The 19,698-nt window shown below is 37.0% G+C and overlaps 3 protein-coding genes and 1 pseudogene across 10 annotated transcripts; 2 read left to right on the top strand and 2 right to left on the bottom strand.

The window, feature by feature from the left end:
• Positions 1 to 38: 38 nt before the first annotated feature.
• Positions 39 to 5,294, bottom strand: LOC21403254 (type I inositol polyphosphate 5-phosphatase 12). Of its 2 annotated transcripts, XM_010103036.2 has the most exons (11): positions 4,729 to 5,294; positions 4,027 to 4,637; positions 3,083 to 3,896; positions 2,852 to 2,976; positions 2,618 to 2,702; positions 2,278 to 2,443; positions 2,135 to 2,175; positions 1,657 to 1,924; positions 1,391 to 1,514; positions 949 to 1,306; positions 39 to 779 (listed from the first exon to the last, which is right to left on the bottom strand). In XM_010103036.2, exons 1-11 carry the CDS (start codon positions 5,197 to 5,199, stop codon positions 402 to 404), a joined length of 3,441 nt encoding a protein of 1,146 aa, XP_010101338.1. In that variant the 5' UTR covers positions 5,200 to 5,294; the 3' UTR covers positions 39 to 401. The 2 variants fall into 2 exon arrangements, with proteins under 2 accessions (XP_010101338.1, XP_024024606.1); XM_024168838.1 differs by having other exon boundaries at positions 2,135 to 2,443.
• Positions 5,295 to 7,973: 2,679 nt separating this feature from the next.
• On the bottom strand, positions 7,974 to 10,227 carry LOC21403253 (probable thiol methyltransferase 2). 4 transcript variants are annotated; one of them, XR_002902621.1, is made up of 9 exons: positions 9,932 to 10,227; positions 9,553 to 9,713; positions 9,312 to 9,398; positions 9,074 to 9,174; positions 8,885 to 8,984; positions 8,750 to 8,796; positions 8,517 to 8,595; positions 8,212 to 8,334; positions 7,974 to 8,042 (listed from the first exon to the last, which is right to left on the bottom strand). XR_002902621.1 is itself a non-coding variant. In XM_024168875.1 (8 exons), the coding sequence occupies exons 1-8, from the start codon at positions 10,188 to 10,190 to the stop codon at positions 8,272 to 8,274; spliced, it is 897 nt and encodes a 298-aa protein (XP_024024643.1). In that variant the 5' UTR covers positions 10,191 to 10,227; the 3' UTR covers positions 8,081 to 8,271. The 4 variants fall into 4 exon arrangements, 3 of the variants coding, with proteins under 3 accessions (XP_024024643.1, XP_010101337.2, XP_024024644.1); XM_024168875.1 differs by lacking the exon at positions 7,974 to 8,042 and having other exon boundaries at positions 8,081 to 8,334; XM_010103035.2 differs by lacking the exon at positions 7,974 to 8,042 and having other exon boundaries at positions 8,081 to 8,334; positions 9,553 to 9,689.
• Positions 10,228 to 10,770: 543 nt separating this feature from the next.
• On the top strand, positions 10,771 to 12,706 carry LOC21403250 (annotated as a pseudogene).
• A 1,296-nt stretch (positions 12,707 to 14,002) lies between these two features.
• On the top strand, positions 14,003 to 19,585 carry LOC21403249 (general transcription factor 3C polypeptide 5). 4 transcript variants are annotated; one of them, XM_024168863.1, is made up of 15 exons: positions 14,003 to 14,331; positions 14,603 to 14,756; positions 14,892 to 15,213; positions 15,336 to 15,428; positions 15,537 to 15,627; positions 15,839 to 15,905; positions 16,163 to 16,205; positions 16,427 to 16,601; positions 16,690 to 16,788; positions 17,078 to 17,146; positions 17,337 to 17,484; positions 18,157 to 18,355; positions 18,861 to 18,937; positions 19,069 to 19,102; positions 19,198 to 19,585. In XM_024168863.1, the coding sequence occupies exons 2-15, from the start codon at positions 14,619 to 14,621 to the stop codon at positions 19,365 to 19,367; spliced, it is 1,725 nt and encodes a 574-aa protein (XP_024024631.1). In that variant the 5' UTR covers positions 14,003 to 14,331; positions 14,603 to 14,618; the 3' UTR covers positions 19,368 to 19,585. The 4 variants fall into 4 exon arrangements, with proteins under 4 accessions (XP_024024631.1, XP_024024632.1, XP_024024630.1 ...); XM_024168864.1 differs by having other exon boundaries at positions 14,591 to 14,756; positions 18,870 to 18,937; XM_024168862.1 differs by having other exon boundaries at positions 14,591 to 14,756.
• The last annotated feature ends 113 nt before the right edge of the window (positions 19,586 to 19,698 follow it).

Raw genomic sequence — 19,698 nt, 5'->3', positions numbered from 1 at the left:
TTTTTTTTTTTTTTTTAATTTTTTTTTTTTTTTTTTTTTTTTTTTTTTTTCCAAACTGAAGAGGGGGAAAAAAAGTTCTCTGAAAAATTAGTGTGTATAGATAACCAAAGATGTTATAAAATAATCCCTATACCTGCTTCCTATATTTCTCATTTCTACAGCAGCTTTGGAGCAAGAGCGTTCTAGAAAATTACAATTTGGGATTGACTAGATAATTTGCGTCAAGAAAATGTTAAAGTTCCAAAGCTTAATGTCATATGTAGGATGTGATGTAAACAAATCGAAGCTGTCTTAAAGCGTTTGAGATGATGAATAACCAGGCTTCCTGAGTTATGCACAATCAAAGTTGTAGAAGGTGGTGTCGTCTATAGCGAGAACTAAGATGACATTCTGACATGCACCTATAACTGCCTTGAACTGTCATTCTTCAACTCCAGTTTCAAAGATTTATCTGCATCGGAGGAACTGTTGGGCTGCCGAGCTTCGGATGGGTGAAATGAAGCTGGTTGACCTCTTTTAGAGCTGCTGGATGAGTGAGAGTCAAGGCGAAGTGTCTTGGAGGAGAAACAATGGCGCACAAAGATTTTGTGACTGGTTGCTTGAATAGAGCAACTGCCCTGCACATTCACTGCCAATATCACTTCCTTGTCCCGTGTGTCCTCTGACCACCAATTCTGCGGAATGCCTTCGACGAATTCTTCCAGAGTGTGGAATTCTTCATGGCGCACCGAGACCTCCACCATTTGTTCGGGTTTTATCACGCCTGCTGCTGGTGTAACCTAACAATCATACACCACTCGTGCTTTCAGTCCTAGATTGAAGAAAAAATAGAAACAAAGGCTACATATGGCAGCTTAAGATTCCAATAAAAGCTAGAGCTTCCATTTTTTTTTTCCTCTACATAAAAGTATTAGCTATGCCAAACAGGCTCTATGAAAAAGACAATACCTCAAGCCATCGGGGAAAGCCAAAGGAGCCTCTGGGATGGTACTCGGGCTGTTCTTCATCCTTGACAGTGCACTGACCTTCGCATGCGATTCTAAATACGACCACATCGTTGGTGTTGTTATTGATGATTTGCAGATTGAAAGTGTCCTGATTTTGAAGGACTATGTTGTCAGTGTTCACTGTTGTTTCTGGGACATGACATGACTCGTGAAGTATCAATTGGACCTTCTCATTGGATTTGTAAATTCTCCCAAACTCCTTTCTCCTTATTGATCTATCGACATGGGCAATTTGAAGGTTGAATTTACACCTTACAGGTTTGTGATCGCTATCAGTCACATCCATGCACGCCTCGTACCTGTTAAAGGAGGTGGACCAAATTTTTTAATGCCATTAAACAAGAAGCAATAGATCATTAAATATGGCTATAACGCCAACTTACTGTAGAACTGATGATACTACAGGGCACTCTAGACTGCACTCCGAAACCGGAGCTGACCGATTGTCTCGATATATTATTCTGTCACACCACGCAGGAATTCGTTTTTTCTCTCCAGAATCATATCCTGAAAAAAAAAAAAAAAAAAAAAAAGAGATTATACATGTACAAAAGTAGCAATGAGCTCAAAATAATATTGATCGATCCAATCCAGTCTTACAAACTCGTATTAGAACTAGAAAATGATGCTCTTATCACAAAGTCCTTACCCGCCAAACCCGCCCGGTGCCTTTCAAACTTGTAAGTGGGAGGGAATTTAATGAGTGCCTCGCGCATCCCTTGAAAGACTTTGCCAGCTTTCATCTCTGCTCTAAGCTGATCCTTTTCTCGAAGCCAATCGAAGCATCTTTGGGAAACAAAGTCCCTGGCTTCATCATAAGATATCCCAGAAAGCCTGTAGTTGAAATCCCCTAAGAACACAACCATATCTGCTCCAGCAAGTTCAGGCCTTGCTTCTTCAGAGTTGCCCCCCATAGCCTAAAAGCATCATATTAAGTAAGGCATTTTCAGTACTGTTAGCCTTTTTCTTTTTTAATTAATTAAATGGAAGAGATTGCCAGAGAAGCTTAGCACGTCCCAATTAGATTAGCACTTGTTAAGCAACTATTCTTACATCGAGTCCCCTATAATTTATGGATATAATAATAATAATAATAATAGATATGTGATGAGAAGAATTAGGCGTACATTTGTGCCGCGAAGCATATGAACAGCAGTTGAGACTCCAGCTGCAGCAGAGAGTTGCAAAGGCAAGCCAGAAGAATAAAGGAGGCATGATAAATATGTGGACAAGGCAATAGAGAAACACAAATATAGGTGTGGCACCATACCAGCCGCGTTATTGAGGAAGTTTGATGATCGGTTGAAGACCATATTCCGGTAAATGTGATCGAAATCAGCATTACGGCGGTTGACGGCTTCCAGATGCGCAGCCAAGTGACAGTTGACAAAGCACATTATCCGGTCGTATACTCTGATTCTCAAACCCACACCTCCCTGCTTGTTTAGGTGTACATATATATATATATATATATAGTTGTCAAGAATATATGTGTTCAGATTTTTAAGCCTAGATGTTCATTCAAGGGAGTGCTCTTTCTTCATTTTGAATGGAAACATAGAGATTGCCAACTAGTAACAATATGCCGAAGTCAAGGAAGATTTACAAACCTTATTACCAATGGCACGACCAAACCCACATGGAACTGCCCCAGCATCGATATCCCCAACATGCGTTCTAAGATTCTTTCTTACCCTGAACAAGAAATTTCATCTCTCAAAGGAGGATATACTCCAAGTAAATTGTATAAATGGATCATTAAATCGTATTGTAATAAATAAAATTATAAAGTTGATAAAAATCTAATGGTTCAGGCCTACTAGAAAAATGTAACAACGGCGTACCACAAAGATATGAGCAAGCCTGCTAGCTGCCTGGATCCCATGCGCTCAAAAGTTTTTCCTTCATCTAGGGCCTTCCCTATGTTGTCCAGCCACCATTGTCCGACTGAACTTCCTTCAAGCCCTACCTACAATCGATACATAAATGGTTATGACAAGGAATAATAGATGTACAAAAATATAAAAGTGCTAGTTAAGGAACCACATTGAGGATTGAGGAAGAATCTTATTTACAGTTTCTTTGGCTGCAGACATTGCAAGGAAACCCGCACCCATCTCTACTTCTTGCAATCCGATAACAACAATGCCAACATCCGGCACAGCAGAACCCAACCACGACATGAGTGAATCCTGAGAGGCTCTTCCTTGACCAACATTCCATGTCCCAACTAAAATTCTTACATTGTCTCTTTTGGTGTACAACTTCTCTTTTGCGGCCAATTCAGAGCGCAATATGTTGTCAAGAGGCCCCGGAGACGTGATGTTCCACCCGCGAATACCGCCATGAGTAGCCAAGCTAAAAACATGACCATTTCCAACCGCCAATTTGATCACTGGACTGCTGTGAGCAACCCATCCAGCAATCACATTCCCATCTAGGTCTAACACCTGAATGATGCCACTCACATACCCTACATATATTCTTGTCCCAAAAGTGCAAAAGCACTGAACAGCACAGGGATGGTGGTTAAAATCCTGCAACCGGTTTCCGTTCCCGTCCCACTGAATTAACAGGCCATTTGTGCATCCACTCCACATCATGCCATCCGCAGTTACCACTAGGGCTTCGGTTCTCTTGGGGTCCTCCACAAACGCGCCCGCGCCTCTTGTTGCAACTCGGCGCACAACATCTGCGGCTCCCATTATGGCATTGCGTGACCGTTGCAGAAATCCTCCGGATTTCTCCTTTTTTGACACAGAAACAAATTTTACTTTCATCTCATCTTCTACAGCGGTTTGATCTTGTTGGACCGAGGACATGTCAACTCTGTTCTCAATCTGCCCTTCTATGTTAAACACCTTAACAAGCTCCCTTGAACGTGCATCCCTGTTGAATCACAATCTTCTATAATGTTAGATGTATATGTGCTTTATAGTTAAAACTAATTAATAGATATAAATATTTATATTTATATTCACAAAAAAAAGAAAAGAAAAGTAAACATATATGTATATACCACAATGAGAAGGAGAGAGATCCAGCACACCAAACTTTAGCTCGAGAGTTATCTGCTATCAAACACTTGACATCCTGAGAAGAAATGCTGCAAATACCATTAACAGTGACTTGGGTTCTAAGGTCAATGAATGACCTCTCCACAAGCAAAGCAGCCATGTATCTTTCCTCGGGTTTTAGAGAGAGAGATTTCTCAAGAGATTCCCAAGGCCAGATCCTAATAACACCACCCTCAGAACCAGACCAAAGATCACCGTGGAAGGTCATAGTAATGGCAAGAACAGGGCCGCGATGAGCGAGCCATGAAAGGCCTTCCTTAAAGGGAGGAGATTGAGGATCCAATGCCTGATCCATCCTCCACGACCTAATCTTTCCATCCTTATGTCCACTCCATACAAGGCGGTTTCCGTTGTCCGCCGTCAAGCACGTGATAGGGGACGTGTTTGCTGATTCATGGAACGGTGTCGCGTCCTCGTCGCCTCTTGTCACTCTTCCTCCGAGACCACTCCCCGGCTCGTATGCGTCCTTGAGATTACAAACCCGTAAACCACATTCATGCCCCGCCCACAGCTGTGTCTCGGAGCACGCAATGTTCCTCAAGAACTTCCCCACCTGTTGAACAAATGACGAAAATTTTTTTATTCATTAGTGGGGGGCAATAATTAATAAGAGAGAGATTTTATTGAATAGGAAAAATTTGCACCTGTGTCTCTCTGAGTGGATGCGGCCTGAGCTCCAAGCAGGGCGGGCGACCTGGATGGACGGCAGCTCGAATGGGGACCTTGAAAATGGGAGCGGTGCCACCACCGCCGATGAACTCAGGCAAGGGCTGCAGGCAGTGGTGGTCGCCGTGATCCGCACAGAGAGTCTGGTCGAGGCGCTGGTTGGAGGAGGAGTTGCAATTAGGAAAGAAGTCGTCGTCGTCGTCGCCAGAGGAGGCGTAGTAGTGCTGATGATCAACATTAGTATTATAGTTGTTGTTGTTGGGGTGGATAATATTAATGTGGGAGTCGTCGAGGCTATGCTTGCGGAGTTTTTGGTGTTGGCGTTTAGGAGCGGAAGTGGTGGCCCTCAGCTGCTGGCTGTATGATATTTGAGACTTGCGTGGCGGCGGAGGCACCTCGCTTAGGCCGGCGAGTGCCTCTCTGTCATCGTCTTCAACTCGGTCGTCCATGGATCATGGATCTGGAGAAGATCAGTACTGGTTTGTTTGAATAATATTAATGTGGAGGGAAGAAAAAGGAAAAGAGAGAGAGAGAGTGTGTGTGTGAAAACTGAAAAGGCATAAAATATGAGAAAGGCAAGGAGAGGCTGTTTTAAGGTGACGGACAGGAATGAGTCGAATGCAATGCGGGGTCAAGGGTGAGGCTATTTTACACCTCAAAATATTCAGCATATGAATTAGTGTCCTTTTTCTTTTAAAAACAAAAAAAAACAAAAACAAAAAACAAAAAACAAAAAACAAAAAACAAAAGACCAGAAAAACGATGTTAATTATACCCGACAGAAAGAACACGATATTCTCTTACCTTTGAACTACAAAATTACCTCACTGACATGTTTGCAATGGTCAATCTGTGAAAACGATGCTTATAATTGCAGGAGCGGCACGAGAAGCGAGAATGATGTTTGTGTTCATGTGTGATAAACCAAATTCTAAGCGCTCCTAATTATTATTATTACTATTTTTCTCCTCCTAAATATGGGGTTAATGGTTGGTTATTCACCATCCAATTATAGTTTATGTAGCAAAAAAAAAAAAAAAAAAGCAAACAAACAAAATGTAAATAAGAAAATATTTGGCGTGAAATGAGATGGGTAGTACGTGAGAAATGGAGCATAACACGGAGAAAGAAGTTGGCCTCCTCTCCGTCACCACGTCTTTTGCCCACTTCTAGCTTTTTGATTGGAGTATGGTACTACTTTGCATAATTTGATTATTGTTTTAATAAAAATGTATTAATTATCACCCCGTTATTTTAGAAAGTAGTTAACTTTTACAATTTCTCTTATGTTATATTGATTAGTGTTGGTCTATACTATACTAATATTATCGATACTGACCGAAATATGGTATAGATTTAGTACTGCGTTAATGGTCGTGTAGACTAACATAATTTTCCTCAGTCTTTGTTTGGTGACGAGATTGAGTTGGTTACCAAATTTAGTTTTTGCGGTGTGGTGGGTGCACGGTTACTTTCCCTCTCCCTCTCAATTGCAATCGGCGAGGATGAAGGCGGTGCATGCATTGTCGCCGATTATCATCTTTTGCCCGCCTTTTACATTTACAATTACTGAAGTAAATAATCAACCAATCCTCAAGTAAAGGAATAATATTCTGCCAATGAAGTCATCAAGTATTCAAGATAATTCAACAATTTTTTATGGTGAAATTTCTTACTTCTGATGAATTTTTCCTTCTTTTATTATGTTTTGGTAATACTACTAGTCTAAAATTTGATACCATATTGGTATATTTAATTACTGTGTTCTTTTCTAAATCGTACACTTGATTGAATGATGATAAATTTGATTATTTTATGTCTATCAAAGTTTACCAAATCTGTTGTCGATCTGGTATTTGTAATAATTAATGTGAAGACGATCAAGTATTTGATTCTGATCAATATTTGTTGTTGACTTAGTGTTTATTTTAAGTTATGTGAGAATAATTGTTATGATTCTTTTGATTTGAAACTATGTTATTATTCTTATTCTTTGTTCAATTATTTGAGTTGGTTTTTTACAGTATTTCTTATATCTCCTCATCTTCATTATTATTATAACTAATTTTCTAATATATATATATATATATATATATATACACACTACGTTACTCAGTTTTTTATTCACATATGTATATTTATTTCAAAAACCAAAACAAATTTTGTTTAGCTTTTACGTTTTGAGTTTCATTTCCCTTTGGTTACGTTTTGAGTTTATTTATTTATTTATTTTTTAAGTTTCATTTCTTTGGTTATGTTTTTAAATAAAATGTGTAAAGGCCTTTTCCAAAATGGTGTTGGGATTATCTTAATGAGAGTTTTACTAGTCTCTTTTGTGAGAGTTTCGATAGTAATTTAAAAATATTCCTGAAGTTGTTGCAATCATTACCTTTTAACTTGATCGTGAGTGGTTCGGTTATAGAATAAAATTTTGAAGGAAAGGAAAGTTTTTAATTGGAGCATTACGAGATAAGTTTCGAATTTTTCATTTTTCGTTTTTTAGTTTCTCTCAATCATATCATTTTATTCTAATACTCAATTCAAAATTATTTTTATCCTCAGGTTTTGGGATGTTGCATCATCTTTAGGAATGCTTGGTCTACATTGATTTAAATCTCCAATTTGGAGAGTCTAATGCATTGGCAATCATCCAGGTTATTAAACAATCTTCTTTTGTAATGAGTTAAGATTGTTATTGCCAGTTGTATCTAGCTTATTATCATTTTTTTTTTCATGAGATAAATTATGTCATGTGTATAAAGGTCCTTTTAATTCGCTGATTTAAGTTTTTAATTCAAGTTAGCAAAAAAGTTATATGTGAATGTTTTTTAGAGCTTTTTACTGTAATAAAACTCGAATTAATAAAATGAACGAAGCCTTAATATTAATGATAAGTTATTTTGATAGAGAAAACTCCAAACTCGCAGAGTCTGTTATTGTAACTAATACTTATTCTCATTAATAACAACAGTTGCTATTCTCTTTAAAAAAAAAAAAAAAAAAAAAAAAGGGGGTTTTTTTAAACACCTTAAAAAAACAATTTTTTTTTTTTTTAAAAAAAAAAAAAAAAAAAAAAAAAAAGGTGAGTTTTCTGATAGCCATATGAACGCACTTAATTTAACTAGTTAGTCGTGACCCTCTTCCACCTTCCAAGCTTCTCTTTACCCTGAGCAACAATAGTCGATAGTCAAAAATGTAGTTTTGGTACAAGTCAATATAGGAACACGGAAGACTTGTATGAGCGCATCTAGATCAACAGAGGGCAAACCGCAAAGGCAATAGGTATGATATCCTTGGAAAAGACATGAAAAGTTAGACAAACGATGCCGGTCGTATCACCTTATGTAAACGTTTTAAATTATATCACCAAAATGATTCTAGTGTTCAGACATTCAGATTTCAGATGCAAGGTTACACTTACAAACAATAGCAAGTTTATTTATTATGTAACAGATTCAAACCTTTAGCGACAGAGACAAGGCTCCAAACAGAAAGGGAAAATAGTATTATTATAATTGTGATCATAGAGCGGATTTAGCTGGTGATACTGATGACCTCTTCCACCTTCCAAGCTTCTCTCTTGCCTGCACAACAATATTAGTCAACACTCGAGAATCAAGAATGTACAAAAATGATAGAAACAACTCGAGACCAAAATCAGAGGTCAAATAGCATCAACGGTACATAACATTCTTCCAATGAAAAATATAATCAAAGAAATCAGGGAGATAATATTATCCTCAGAGAAGCTTTATATTTAACACACCTTGCGAGGTCCAACAGCTAGTTCGTTATCCGTGATCGAGATCGCCTTAAAGCCCATTGGATGCAACACCTCTTCATAACTGCACAAATTTAACAAATCATTTGCAATAGTTGTATGTCTACAGCAGCTTAATATCCTTTGCAATATGTCAATTTATTCCACCATCCATCACCGAGCATGCGGTGAGGAAACAAGAAAGTAAAAAAAGAGGATCTGGAGCAGAAATTAGTTACTCTGAAACTGATACTTTGTAAGGAGGCCCACCAACATGGTCACTAATCTGCCGCAAAATGCAAATTGGTCTATCAGAAACCGCACACAAAAGAGTAGTTTCGAAAGGTTAAAAACACGGTTGGTTTACTACATACAGGAAACATTAGTGTTATGAGTTCGCCATCTGGTTTTAAGATATCTGCCATCTTCCGCGCCCACGCTGATCGTAAGTGAGGTTCAATTGCACAAAAGAACCTGTTCAACTTCAAATCAAGAGTTAAAACTCCCACAGAACGAATGCAAGCACAGGACGGCGAATCTGAAGCCAAGCTTAATTAACTTACGTATAGTCAAAGATGAGATCAAACAGATCTGTTGGATGGCAAGTGAAAAAATCCGCCTCCAGAAAGGTAAAATAACTTGAATTCGGGTGCGAGGAAGACAGCTGCAATCACAGTTTTGGCTTTGGGAGAAGTCATTGAAATTATATATAATATGAAAGAAACTTAAACTTGGAGCAGTGTATGCCAAAATCAGTGTGGTTGGTGACGCTCGCTCAATGAGCATTTAAATTACCCTTACCTGTATGGCTTTGTTGATGGCATGGCCTGATATGTCTAACCCAATGACGTAGCGTTCAGGACCAGCAATTGCTACCACATCATAACCCTGTCAATTGCCAATTTCCAATTAACTAGCGAATATATATATATATATATATATATATATATATATATACACATATAAACAGATAGACACACATGAAATGAATGTTTACAATCTCATCAATCCATAAATATAATTGCAGAGTACTAGTACGTACAGTACCGCAACCAGGGAGTAAAGCCCTGCCCTTGGGAAGGGATCCAGTGCGATGAAGGTGCAAAAGAAGAGGAGTAGGACCCCCCAAATCCCATGGAGTCAATCCTTGCTTCCAGCACTGCTCCCACCCGCCTCCACCTGTTTGTTTCAAACAAGTTTCTTCTTTTGTTCTTGTGTTACTTGTGCCAATTAATTACCACATAATAATCAACAATCTTAACAACAAAATTGTGAAATCAACAATTTTTTTTTTTTTTTTTTTGAAAAAAGAAATCAATCCTCCAAATAATAAAAACAATAAAAAGGGGAAAAAAAAAAAAGATGAGAAGGAACCTTTTCATTAATAATTAATATTGATATAATCGTGGGGGTAGCCGTACCGTTGGTGTGGGTGTGAGTAGTGTGTATAACTTGCTGAAGCGCATCAACAGAAGTAGTTGTAGAATTGTGCATCATTCTAATCCAAATCCTCCTCGTCCTCACTGGGAATGGGAATAGGAACGGGAACGAGAATGGGAATTTTGTAATATTTTTAATCCCAAACAGACTGTTTTTGTTTTTGCATAATGATAGTATTTGTGGAGTGAATTTGTAGCTGACAAACACTGAGGACTTTATCATTTCATAGATTAGCACCATCTCTCTTTCCAACTTCCCACTCCATATCGTCTTCTCCTCCTCCTCCTCTTCTATTGTATTATTATTTTGTAATTGCATTCAACTCCTTGTACTAGGGAGGTTGTCACAGAATTGGCCCTAATTTTAATTTGTTTTACTCTTGCCCCCCAAACTTATGTCAGTCCAATTACTTGTATCATTTTCGTATTCAGATTTTATGCATACAAAGAAAGCAATCCAGTATAAATTCTTCAGATATTAGTATTTGGCCTTTATTATTATTATTATTTTTTTTTACAAAAAAATGTATATTTGGCTGCACAAATATATTTGCCGTGAGAGATGAAAAAGATTTATGCCATCCCATCTTTCAGAATTGACCCTTTTTTGCTATTAAAAAGCTCAAAAAAAAAAAAAAAGTGTTCTGCCACTTATGCAGTGTATCCAACATCGAAATAGAATTTTATTTACAAATTATGTATATGAAAAGGAGATAGCTAGAACCTATTTCCTATAGATATAGAAGATAGTAGTTGACGAAATGTTCATGTAGAATCTGGATCATTAGGAGTTTGTGTGTTGATAGATCATTTCCTAATCAATGAAGTTAGCAGGTGATCAAGTGACTCAGCTTCTTGTGATAATGTTATTCTATGCAGGATGGTTGAAATATTTGTCAAATCTCTGTTATCATGTAAACTCAACCTCAGTAACAGTGGATAGCCATAGCAGGTGCACTAATATTGTTCACATGGACAAGTCTGCGATGCCCAAAGCTTTTGCAACCCATCAACACTGGTAATACTAAAGACCAAGGCATGGCCACTTCTAATGTGCCCACCAAGTGGAAAGGGAAGTGTGCTGGAGGCCAAGACTTCAATTCCTCTCTTTGCAATTCCAAACTCGTACGAGTTAGGTACTTCAATGAAGGCCTGCGATTCAAAATAGACCCTCTCTATGTCCAATTCAATGACTCTGCTAGGGATGTCACAGGCCACGGGACGCATTGTTCCTCTATAGCTGCAGGAAACTATTTGGATGGAGTATCTTATTTCGGGTATGGTCTAGGGACGGCCAAAGGCATCGCGCCACGTGCTAGGTTGGCGGTGTATAAGGTCTTATGGAGCAAGGAACACCTCAACAATGGCGCTGGCATTACCGCAGGCATTGACAAGGCCATTGCTGATGGTGTGGATGTGATTTCAGCCTCTTGGAGCTATGCTGCTTCATTGTGATCCTTTAGCCAAGGCGTCTTTTGCGGCTATGAAGAGAGGCTTAGTTGTCTCAACCGCAGCGGGAAATTATGGCCTAGAGATTGGAACTTTGCGGAATAGAATCCCGTGGGTTTTGACCGTTACAGCGGGTACTGTGGATCGTTGGTTTGCTGGAGTCTTGACACTGGGAAATGGCTTAACTATAGTAGGCTGGTCTACTTTTCCGGATAATTAGAAGTTTAGTACTAGTAATACGTTTGAGAATCTCCCCCTAGTCTACAACAAGACCATATCATCATGCAGCTCCTCTAATTTGCTTTCCCAAATCCCATATGGCTTTGTCATATGTGACAAAGCGGAAGAAATTCAAATTCAAATAACTTTTGTAGTTGTGTCCAAATTGACAGGAGCTATACTGGTCATTGGTCATTGTTGATGGGCCGGACCTATATAGACTGAGAAGAACGCCTTGTCCTTGTATTGTGGTGACATCAAAGGACGCAGCAATGCTGACTAACTAGGCCGAATCTGACGGACAGGCCCTTTGCTAGTATGAAGTTCAAGAGACCTTTTTGAACAAAAAACCAGCACCTGTTGTGGCGCCTTACGCTTCAAGAGGGCCTTCTCAAAGCGCCCCATATGTCCAAAAACCGGATGTAATGGCACCCGGATCACTAGTTTTGGGCGCTTGTATTCCATACAAAACAGTAGCTACAAAAGGAATTGAAGCACTCTGCAACAACTATAGTATAGAGTACGGGACATCTATAGCTTGTCCTCAGGTTGCCGGGGTGGCTGCGCTTCTGAAAGTTGCACGGCCCAAATGGAGTCCGGCGGCAATTAGGTCTGCCATAATGACCACCACAAGTTCTTTGGACAACACTTTTCATCTAATACGTGACAGTATTGACAATCATAGCGCGACGCCTTGAGCTATGGGGTCAGATCAAATGGACCCTAATAAAGCACTTAATCCGGGTGAAAGATTATGTGAACTTACTGTGCTCCATGAATTTCACCTCGTATCAAATATTTGCTATGACCGGGTCAATCAACTATAAGTGCCCTAGTAGCAGTAATAATAACAATAATTATTCATCTCCAGATCTTAATTATCCATCCTTTATTGCTTTCCACAATAATGATACTAGAGAGGCGCTGATGGTTGAAAAGTTGCAAAGGACTTTAACCAATGTTGGAACAGGAGGTCCTGTGACTTATCAAGTTAAGGCAACAACTCCAACTCCAGGAGATTTTGAAGTGAGCGTGTCGCCAGAAATATTGGTTTTTGAAAATGAATATGATAAGCGATCATTTAGTTAGTGTGACAATAAATTTGGTGAACTTGTTTGGGTTGAACTAAATGGAACTCCTACCGTTAGGAGTCCTATTGTCATATCACCTGTTGTTAGTGATCTTGAAATTCGTTAAATTTGATTGTTTCTTGATTTTGTTATGTCCCTTCTTTCTTGTACATCTAATTCATTAGTTTACGGTCATCCGACTCAAACATGCATGGTGGTTTATCAATATGTATATGTTCAGTCAATAAATACGTGTAGAATGATGAAGATTATATAAAACAGATGGAATATAAAAATTCCATTGGGAAAGTAACAATGTAAGTCATTATAATTTTACAATCTCCCAGCATTTAATTCCATATTTTAATTTTGGCCCTCGAAGAATATCAGTTAATTTTTGCCCTTTAGAGGATTTGAGGTTGAATTTTGCCTCTATATAACTTCAGCTGTTGAAATCCGTCCATTTTTCACTTTTATTTCAAAGGTATTATTGATACAATATTTGTTAAGCTCACATATTATTAGTGCTGGTTAAAAGTTTAAGAGATAAAGTGAGAAAATTTATATTTTTCGGGGTCAATTTAACCTTTTTTTTTCCTTTGAAACATGTGGCGATTTGGTTGATTTAAGACTCGTTCATTTCACCGATTCGAGTTTTTAATTTTAATTTTGCTATAGTTAAAAATCCTTACAAAAAATCACATCTAAATTTTTCTACTACAGTAAAAAATTTTCACATAAAATCACATATCAATTTAAATTAAAATTTTAAATCAACGAACTAAATGAGACTTTAGAATATAAATTCTACAAAAGCTTTGATTTTTGTTTTTTTTTTTGGAGGATGAACTACGAAATGCAGCCGGCTTCGTTGTGTAAGGTAAGGGTGAGGACTGGTAGTGTGATGTTTGGGGATTTTTTTAAAAGGTTGTTGCATTTTTTTTTTCCTTGTTTTTAGATTTTTTTTTAGTTTTTTTTTTTCTTTTTTAAATTAGTCTCACTTGTATCCTTCAACTTCAGATCATTTACAGTTTGTCAACTTTAAATATGTCTACTTTACTCAAAAAATTTTAAAAGTCTCATTTAATTCAATTTTTTAAAATATTTATTATAAATAAATAAAAAAATAATAATGCGGTCACATTGTATTTATGTTAGAATTTTTGTTAAAAAAAAACACGTGAACAGAGTTATCTCTCTCTCTCTTTTTTTTTTTGGATACAAAGTTAACTCTCCATTTTCAGTTTGACTTTAACATAATAAATACTAATAAAAGATGTTAATTAGTTCAAACTTTATGGGATAAATTGAAAAATTGTTAAAGTTGAAGAGCCAACTTTTTGGTTTGGAGAACGCGGGAGGGAAAAACATCGAAAATCGGCGGCGTAAATGTATGTAATTGCCGATTGGTTTGGATATCGAGCAACATCTGCAGGGGAGGCTTTTTTTTTTTTTTTTTTTTTTTTTTTTTTTTTTTTTTTTTTTTTTTTTTTTTTCACATTCGTCTTCTCTTCTGGAGTTTTTCTGAACTGAACCTACCTGATTATCCAAGTCTTCATTCATTCACTCTGTCCTTCAAGTTTCCTGTTGTTAAGAGAAGAGGAGGAATTATTCACAGAAAAAGAAAACAACTGAAACTGAAAGGTAAGCTGAGCAGAGCATAAAAATGTTTCTCCTCATTACTTCCTGACTGTTAGCAAAATTAGGGCTTTAATTATTATTATTATTATTTTTATCCAATTCAATCCATACAAAATAATAATAATAATAATAATTCTGAATTAGGCCGAGAAAGAAATCTGCTTTTTTACTTTTTAAAACGAGTTTAATTCAAATTCTTAGTTTAATTTGTCAAGATATTTGTAAAAATGTATGTAAAGAGTAATAGTAATAGTAGTATTAGGGTGGGTGGCAGTGACAGTGGCAGGCAAATGGGAGTCATAAAAAAAGACGGCAGAGTCTCGGGGTTTGTGCCAAGTAAGGAAGCATTTGCCGTTAACTATCCCGGATATCCTTCCTCCATATCTCGTGCCGTTGAGACTCTTGGAGGTCTTGAAGCAATTCATAAGGTACTTTTACTACTGTAATGTAATCTAATGTAGAAATAGAATTAGGATCATCATATAAACCAAATTACATTACATTACATATATGCAACTGCAACAACATCTTCATTTGCTCGTCTAACTTGAGATTACTTGCAGGCACGGAGTCTACAATCAAATAGGTTGGAGCTCCACTTTCGGCCCGAAGACCCCTATTCACATCCCGCATTCGGGGACCTCCGTCCTTGTAACCATTTGTTGCTTAAATTATCTAGAATTAAGTCTTCAAATGGACAAGATGCTCAAGTTTCTGGCCCCTCAGCTCTGCAAAATGGAAATAATTTGGATTATACTTATACAACACGTGCAAGTGGATCAACTTCTTCCGCAAAACAAGTTGATGTGCAGATACCTGAAGATGATCAAACAAACTTTTGTGCTGACATTGTTGCTCGCGTCCTCGAGGCTTATCACTTTGATGGTTAGTTAGGGTGTAACTTCTTTGCAGCAGTATCTCATAACTTAAGCCTCCTTGATTGAAGCCTTTTCTTACAATGTTTTAGCTGATTTTGTTCTCCTGTTTGTTTACGTGTCTCTTTCAAGGGATGGTTGACTACCAACATGTGACTGCAGTTCATGCAGATGTTGCCCGCAGGAAAAAGAGAAAGTGGCTAGAACTGGAGGAGCCACTATCTGGTGAATTTTTTATTTCTCTCTTTTCTACTATTTGGGAATACATTAAAATCACTTTTAATATTTTTCTTCTCTTTGTAATATTTTTACTTGTTATTGTGCTTGTGTTAGAGAAGAATGGCCTTATGGATGTTGACGAGGATGATGTAATGATGTTAGTGCCGCCGCTCTTTGCACCCAAGGATTTTCCTGAGAATTTAGTGTAAGATGTTGTGCTATGTTAATTGAGGATGCGTTTTGTTTCATATTTACTTTAAGATGTTCATTGTGGTTAGTTTATATGGAAAACATGAGATTTTTGGAATTCTTTTGGGAAATTGGCCAAACGGGGAATAAAAAATAGTCTGAAAGATGAATGATTTAATGTTTTGCTGCTGATTAAGTGGTATCTCTGAATCTTATTGATTCTTCAGGTTGAGGCCATCAGTAATATTGAGTTCAAAAAAGAATGAAGAAGCAATAAATCATCCGGATTTGGAGGTAATGCGTATTGCAAATAAATTTAGTTAATAGAATTTCCAACTATTTGTGCTAATTATCTGCTACTGAACTTAATTCATCAATGCATCACATTTTAGTTGTTGTTATGACGATTTTTTTTTTATTTTTATCCTTCTTTTCATATCCTAGAAGCCATCATTTGTTTTATTTCTTTCTTCTCATGCCTCTTTTTTAACACTAAATCCCCAATAAGGTTGCACAATGGTCAAACTGACACATTATTTTGTCTGGTGCAGATAGACATGGAGCTTGTTCTTGCAATCGATTTTAACATCATTGATATCCTAATTCTCTAGTTTATCTTTTTATTTGTTTAGATTTAGTTTCAATGTCTTTGTTTTATAGTATTGTTTATCTGACTTCCCTCTTAGTTGGAGACTTATGTCTAGTTTGTGAGATTTTGTTAGTTTCAATCTTTATGAAGAGCTGGAACTTAAAAACACTGCACGTCAACATAACTCTAGGTCGTTTTTCTCTCTGTAATACTTAACAATTCTTACAGATACCTAAGAGAATAATAAATTGGGAGCAATACATACCCAAGGGCTCATATCAATGGGAGTTACAGATGGCTGTATCCAAGCTGTTTGATGAGCGACCTATATGGATAAAGCATTCCGTTAATGAGCGTTTAGTTGATAAGGGCTATAATGTTGTTGATCATATGCTTAGAAGGTGTATTCCGCTAGAAACTTTTCAATTTCAATTGAAGAAATAATTCTTCTTGTTGGTGGTGGTGGTTTAACTGATTCCATTTTTGCAGGCTTCTGTCTAGAGTGGCATACTACTTTTCAAGTGGACCATTTCTCAGGTTCTGGATCAAAAAGGGATATGATCCTCGGAAAGATCCTGATTCTCGCATGTAAGACTTTTGTACTTTATGTGTGCATGGTACACACACACGATATTATATGCACGCACATGCACATGTAGATATATACGTACGCATATTCATATACATAAACATACATATATATATATATATGTGTGTGTGTGTGTGTGTGTGTGTGTACAATTTAGTCACAAAACAGACCAACTTCTGCTCTTTTGAAGTGCATTTGTTTAAGGTAATAAATGATTTTTCTTGTACATGGTTATTGCTGCTTTAGAGTTGCTTTTAATATGATAGTGCTGGCCTTTTGGTTTAGCAGATATCAGAGAATTGATTTCCGAGTTCATCCATCATTACGAAGTTATTGTGATGCTAACGTTACCAACCAGTAAGTTCCGAAGCTTACATATAATTAGACTCAAGGATAAGATTATAGGAAATGTCCATATTTTTCGAACTTGTATTTTAGTTTTCGTTATCATCCATATTTGCTTTATTTACTTGCTAGCTTGCAAATAGTTCTACTCCAATGTTTACCATTTTTTATCTTTCTTTTTCCCTATTTTTTCCTTTGTTAGGGGCAAGAAAGAAAAACAGAGGTGGGGGGATATATGTACATTTCAAGTTTTTCCGGTCAAGTGTCAAACGTCCTTGCAACTATTTGAACTTGCAGATGACTACATTCAACAAGAGATAAGAAAGCCTCCGAGTCAAAAGACTTGCACTGTCAGTTTCTCATTCCTTGCCTAAAAAATCAAGATTTGGGTTAAAAATGTGAAGTACCATTTTTTTTCCCTTTACTCTAGATTTCAATGGTAGAATCCTATTTTTTTGTTGAAACCTTGCATCTAGGTAATTGGATAAAAAAAAAGTTGACTGTAAAGAGCTTATAAAAAAATATTTTGTTTCTTTGGGTTCATGTAGCAGTTTACTGTAGCTTAAACTATGCTGTTTCTTGTGTATATGACTCGGCTTTGTCTTGGCAGTGAGAACTTTGAACCAAATTATTTAGGTTTTGGCCAACGAATATAAACAGGTATGAAGTTGGCTCAGACAAGAGTTTCGGCACTTCCAATTTGAAGCAGCTTACCTAAATTTTCACTTGAACTGCTATAATATTCTCTGTTGCGTGATCGTTTTCTCCATGTCTGAAAATTTTTCCCTAAGCAATTCTAAGATAAGCTACTTATACGTGTTTATGTGTCTTTTGCATGGCAAAGTCAACCTTAGTGAGAAAAACTGTCAAAGCATTTAACCAAAAATTATAGTTTCCGCCATTTTGTCATACAAGCTAAACTTAATATTTTCGATTTCTCTTTGGAGTCTTTGCTTTCATTGCAGAGTTGTAATCTACATTTTTAATCAGGTCACTATTTTTCTTGTTCTTTGTAATTGTAGCCTGGAACAGGGTGGTTTTCGTCTACAGTTCATGATAGCTTGAGACATCGCATTTCAATTAGGTTTTTATCCACATATCCTAAACCTGGTGCTGAACACTTACTTAAAGAAGCAACTGAAAACTTTGAAAAGTCAAAAAGGAGGCTAAGCAAAGACTGTGTAATGCTTCACGAGGAAGAACGCCAAGAAGTGGATTCAGGTCAGAAAACCATTAGATTCCTTGGTTTTTGAGTTTTCACTGTTATGTGCATGTTTTACTTCAACTAGATTATTCTCTAGCACCGGTTCCAGTTGTTAATATTTAACAATTCCAAAATTTCAGTACATAATTGAATTTTCTTGTATCACGAACAAACAAAATAGTAGTTAACAATTGCTCAGAGTTTGTTTCTAATACTACTTTACCCGCAAACTTTTTCTTGTAAAGCATAGAGATGTGGGGGGAGGCAATCAATAGGGAATGATGGCTATTTTTACACATTTCAAATTCGGCTTTCATAAGCTACAACTTCTGGGTTGTTATAGCTTCTGAACTCTTTTGGGCTGTTACGATTATTGCCCCTGGTGATTTTTTTTTTCTTTTTCCTGCTGGCGATATACAGTAGTTCTGTGTAACGAATGAAACTAGTTCAATTATCATGCGAAAATCACTTTGTTTACCCGTCAAAAGCTAATCTAGGTGATACTCACTGAGTACATTGTAGGAGGTACAGGTAACGAAGATGTTCAGGAGCCTAACATTGTCGAAGACGAGGAAGAAGAGGAAGAAATCGATGAAGAGGTATTTGATGCATATAACTTGATCTGGTGTTACTGTCTTATGCACTCACTATCTGTTTTTGTCTTCTGATGTTGTCTTTTAGGTCATTTATCCCTTCCTCCTTTTGTTGTTTATATTACCTTTTTTTGTAGGCTGACGATGAAATCTCTTTGCAATCACATCCATGTATCCTTTTACTAGAATCTTTATTATACTAAAAAAAAAAAACAAAAGAAAGAAAAGATGCGAGTTCATCACCAGTTTTCCTATACATGAGTTAGATCTAAACATGGAAAGCGTCTCAAGAACACATTTGCAGGAGCTTTTTGGTAGTTTTCCGTCCACTGAGGCAGGAGGTGATAAAATACAAAATGCAGATACCAGTGATGAAGAATATCAGATATTTGAGCAAGATAGCGATGGAAACTTCTCAGATGAACATGACTACTGAGTTTAGGAAGGTTTGTGTTTCTATTGCTGCAGTTATTACCAAGCCAATGCTTAATAGTTACTACTAATAGGAGTTTTGGTAGCCTCCTACGAGAAATTGGGGAGGCTCATATGCACATACATATTGACATTCTGCACTAAGCCCATTTCCTGGATAGCTTTTGTACATCGGACCCTGAATGTTATGACTTTATTTATTTATTTAATTCTTTGTTTATAAGATGATATTTGAGTGTGTGGCGATTTACAGCGTTTTGCATCTCATGTAATAATGATTAAAGTCGGTTCTAATGTACTGGTCACTAATTGTTTTTTTACAACTCACTAATCAC

Source organism: Morus notabilis, unplaced genomic scaffold (genome assembly GCF_000414095.1).
Source record: "Morus notabilis unplaced genomic scaffold, ASM41409v2 Scaffold388, whole genome shotgun sequence".
Classification (NCBI taxonomy): Eukaryota; Viridiplantae; Streptophyta; class Magnoliopsida; order Rosales; family Moraceae; genus Morus; species Morus notabilis.
The sequence above is the reverse complement of the archived record's forward strand: the minus strand, read 5'-3'. Positions and strand labels throughout refer to the sequence as shown.

Coding starts and splice junctions, on each gene's coding strand:
- LOC21403254 (XM_024168838.1), bottom strand. CDS start 5,199: ATGGACGACCGAGTTGAAGACGATGACAGAGAGGCACTCGCCGGCCTA. Junction 4,638..4,728: donor ATCCACTCAGAGAGACACAG/GTGCAAATTTTT, acceptor TTTGTTCAACAG/GTGGGGAAGTTCTTGAGGAA. Junction 3,897..4,026: donor TCTCTCTCCTTCTCATTGTG/GTATATACATAT, acceptor GTGATTCAACAG/GGATGCACGTTCAAGGGAGC.
- LOC21403253 (XM_024168875.1), bottom strand. CDS start 10,190: ATGGTGCTAATCTATGAAATGATAAAGTCCTCAGTGTTTGTCAGCTAC. Junction 8,985..9,073: donor GATCTCATCTTTGACTATAC/GTAAGTTAATTA, acceptor GAAGTTGAACAG/GTTCTTTTGTGCAATTGAAC. Junction 8,335..8,516: donor TAGCTGTTGGACCTCGCAAG/GTGTGTTAAATA, acceptor ATTGTTGTGCAG/GCAAGAGAGAAGCTTGGAAG.
- LOC21403249 (XM_024168863.1), top strand. CDS start 14,619: ATGGGAGTCATAAAAAAAGACGGCAGAGTCTCGGGGTTTGTGCCAAGT. Junction 14,757..14,891: donor GTCTTGAAGCAATTCATAAG/GTACTTTTACTA, acceptor GATTACTTGCAG/GCACGGAGTCTACAATCAAA. Junction 17,485..18,156: donor CGAGTCAAAAGACTTGCACT/GTCAGTTTCTCA, acceptor TTGTAATTGTAG/CCTGGAACAGGGTGGTTTTC.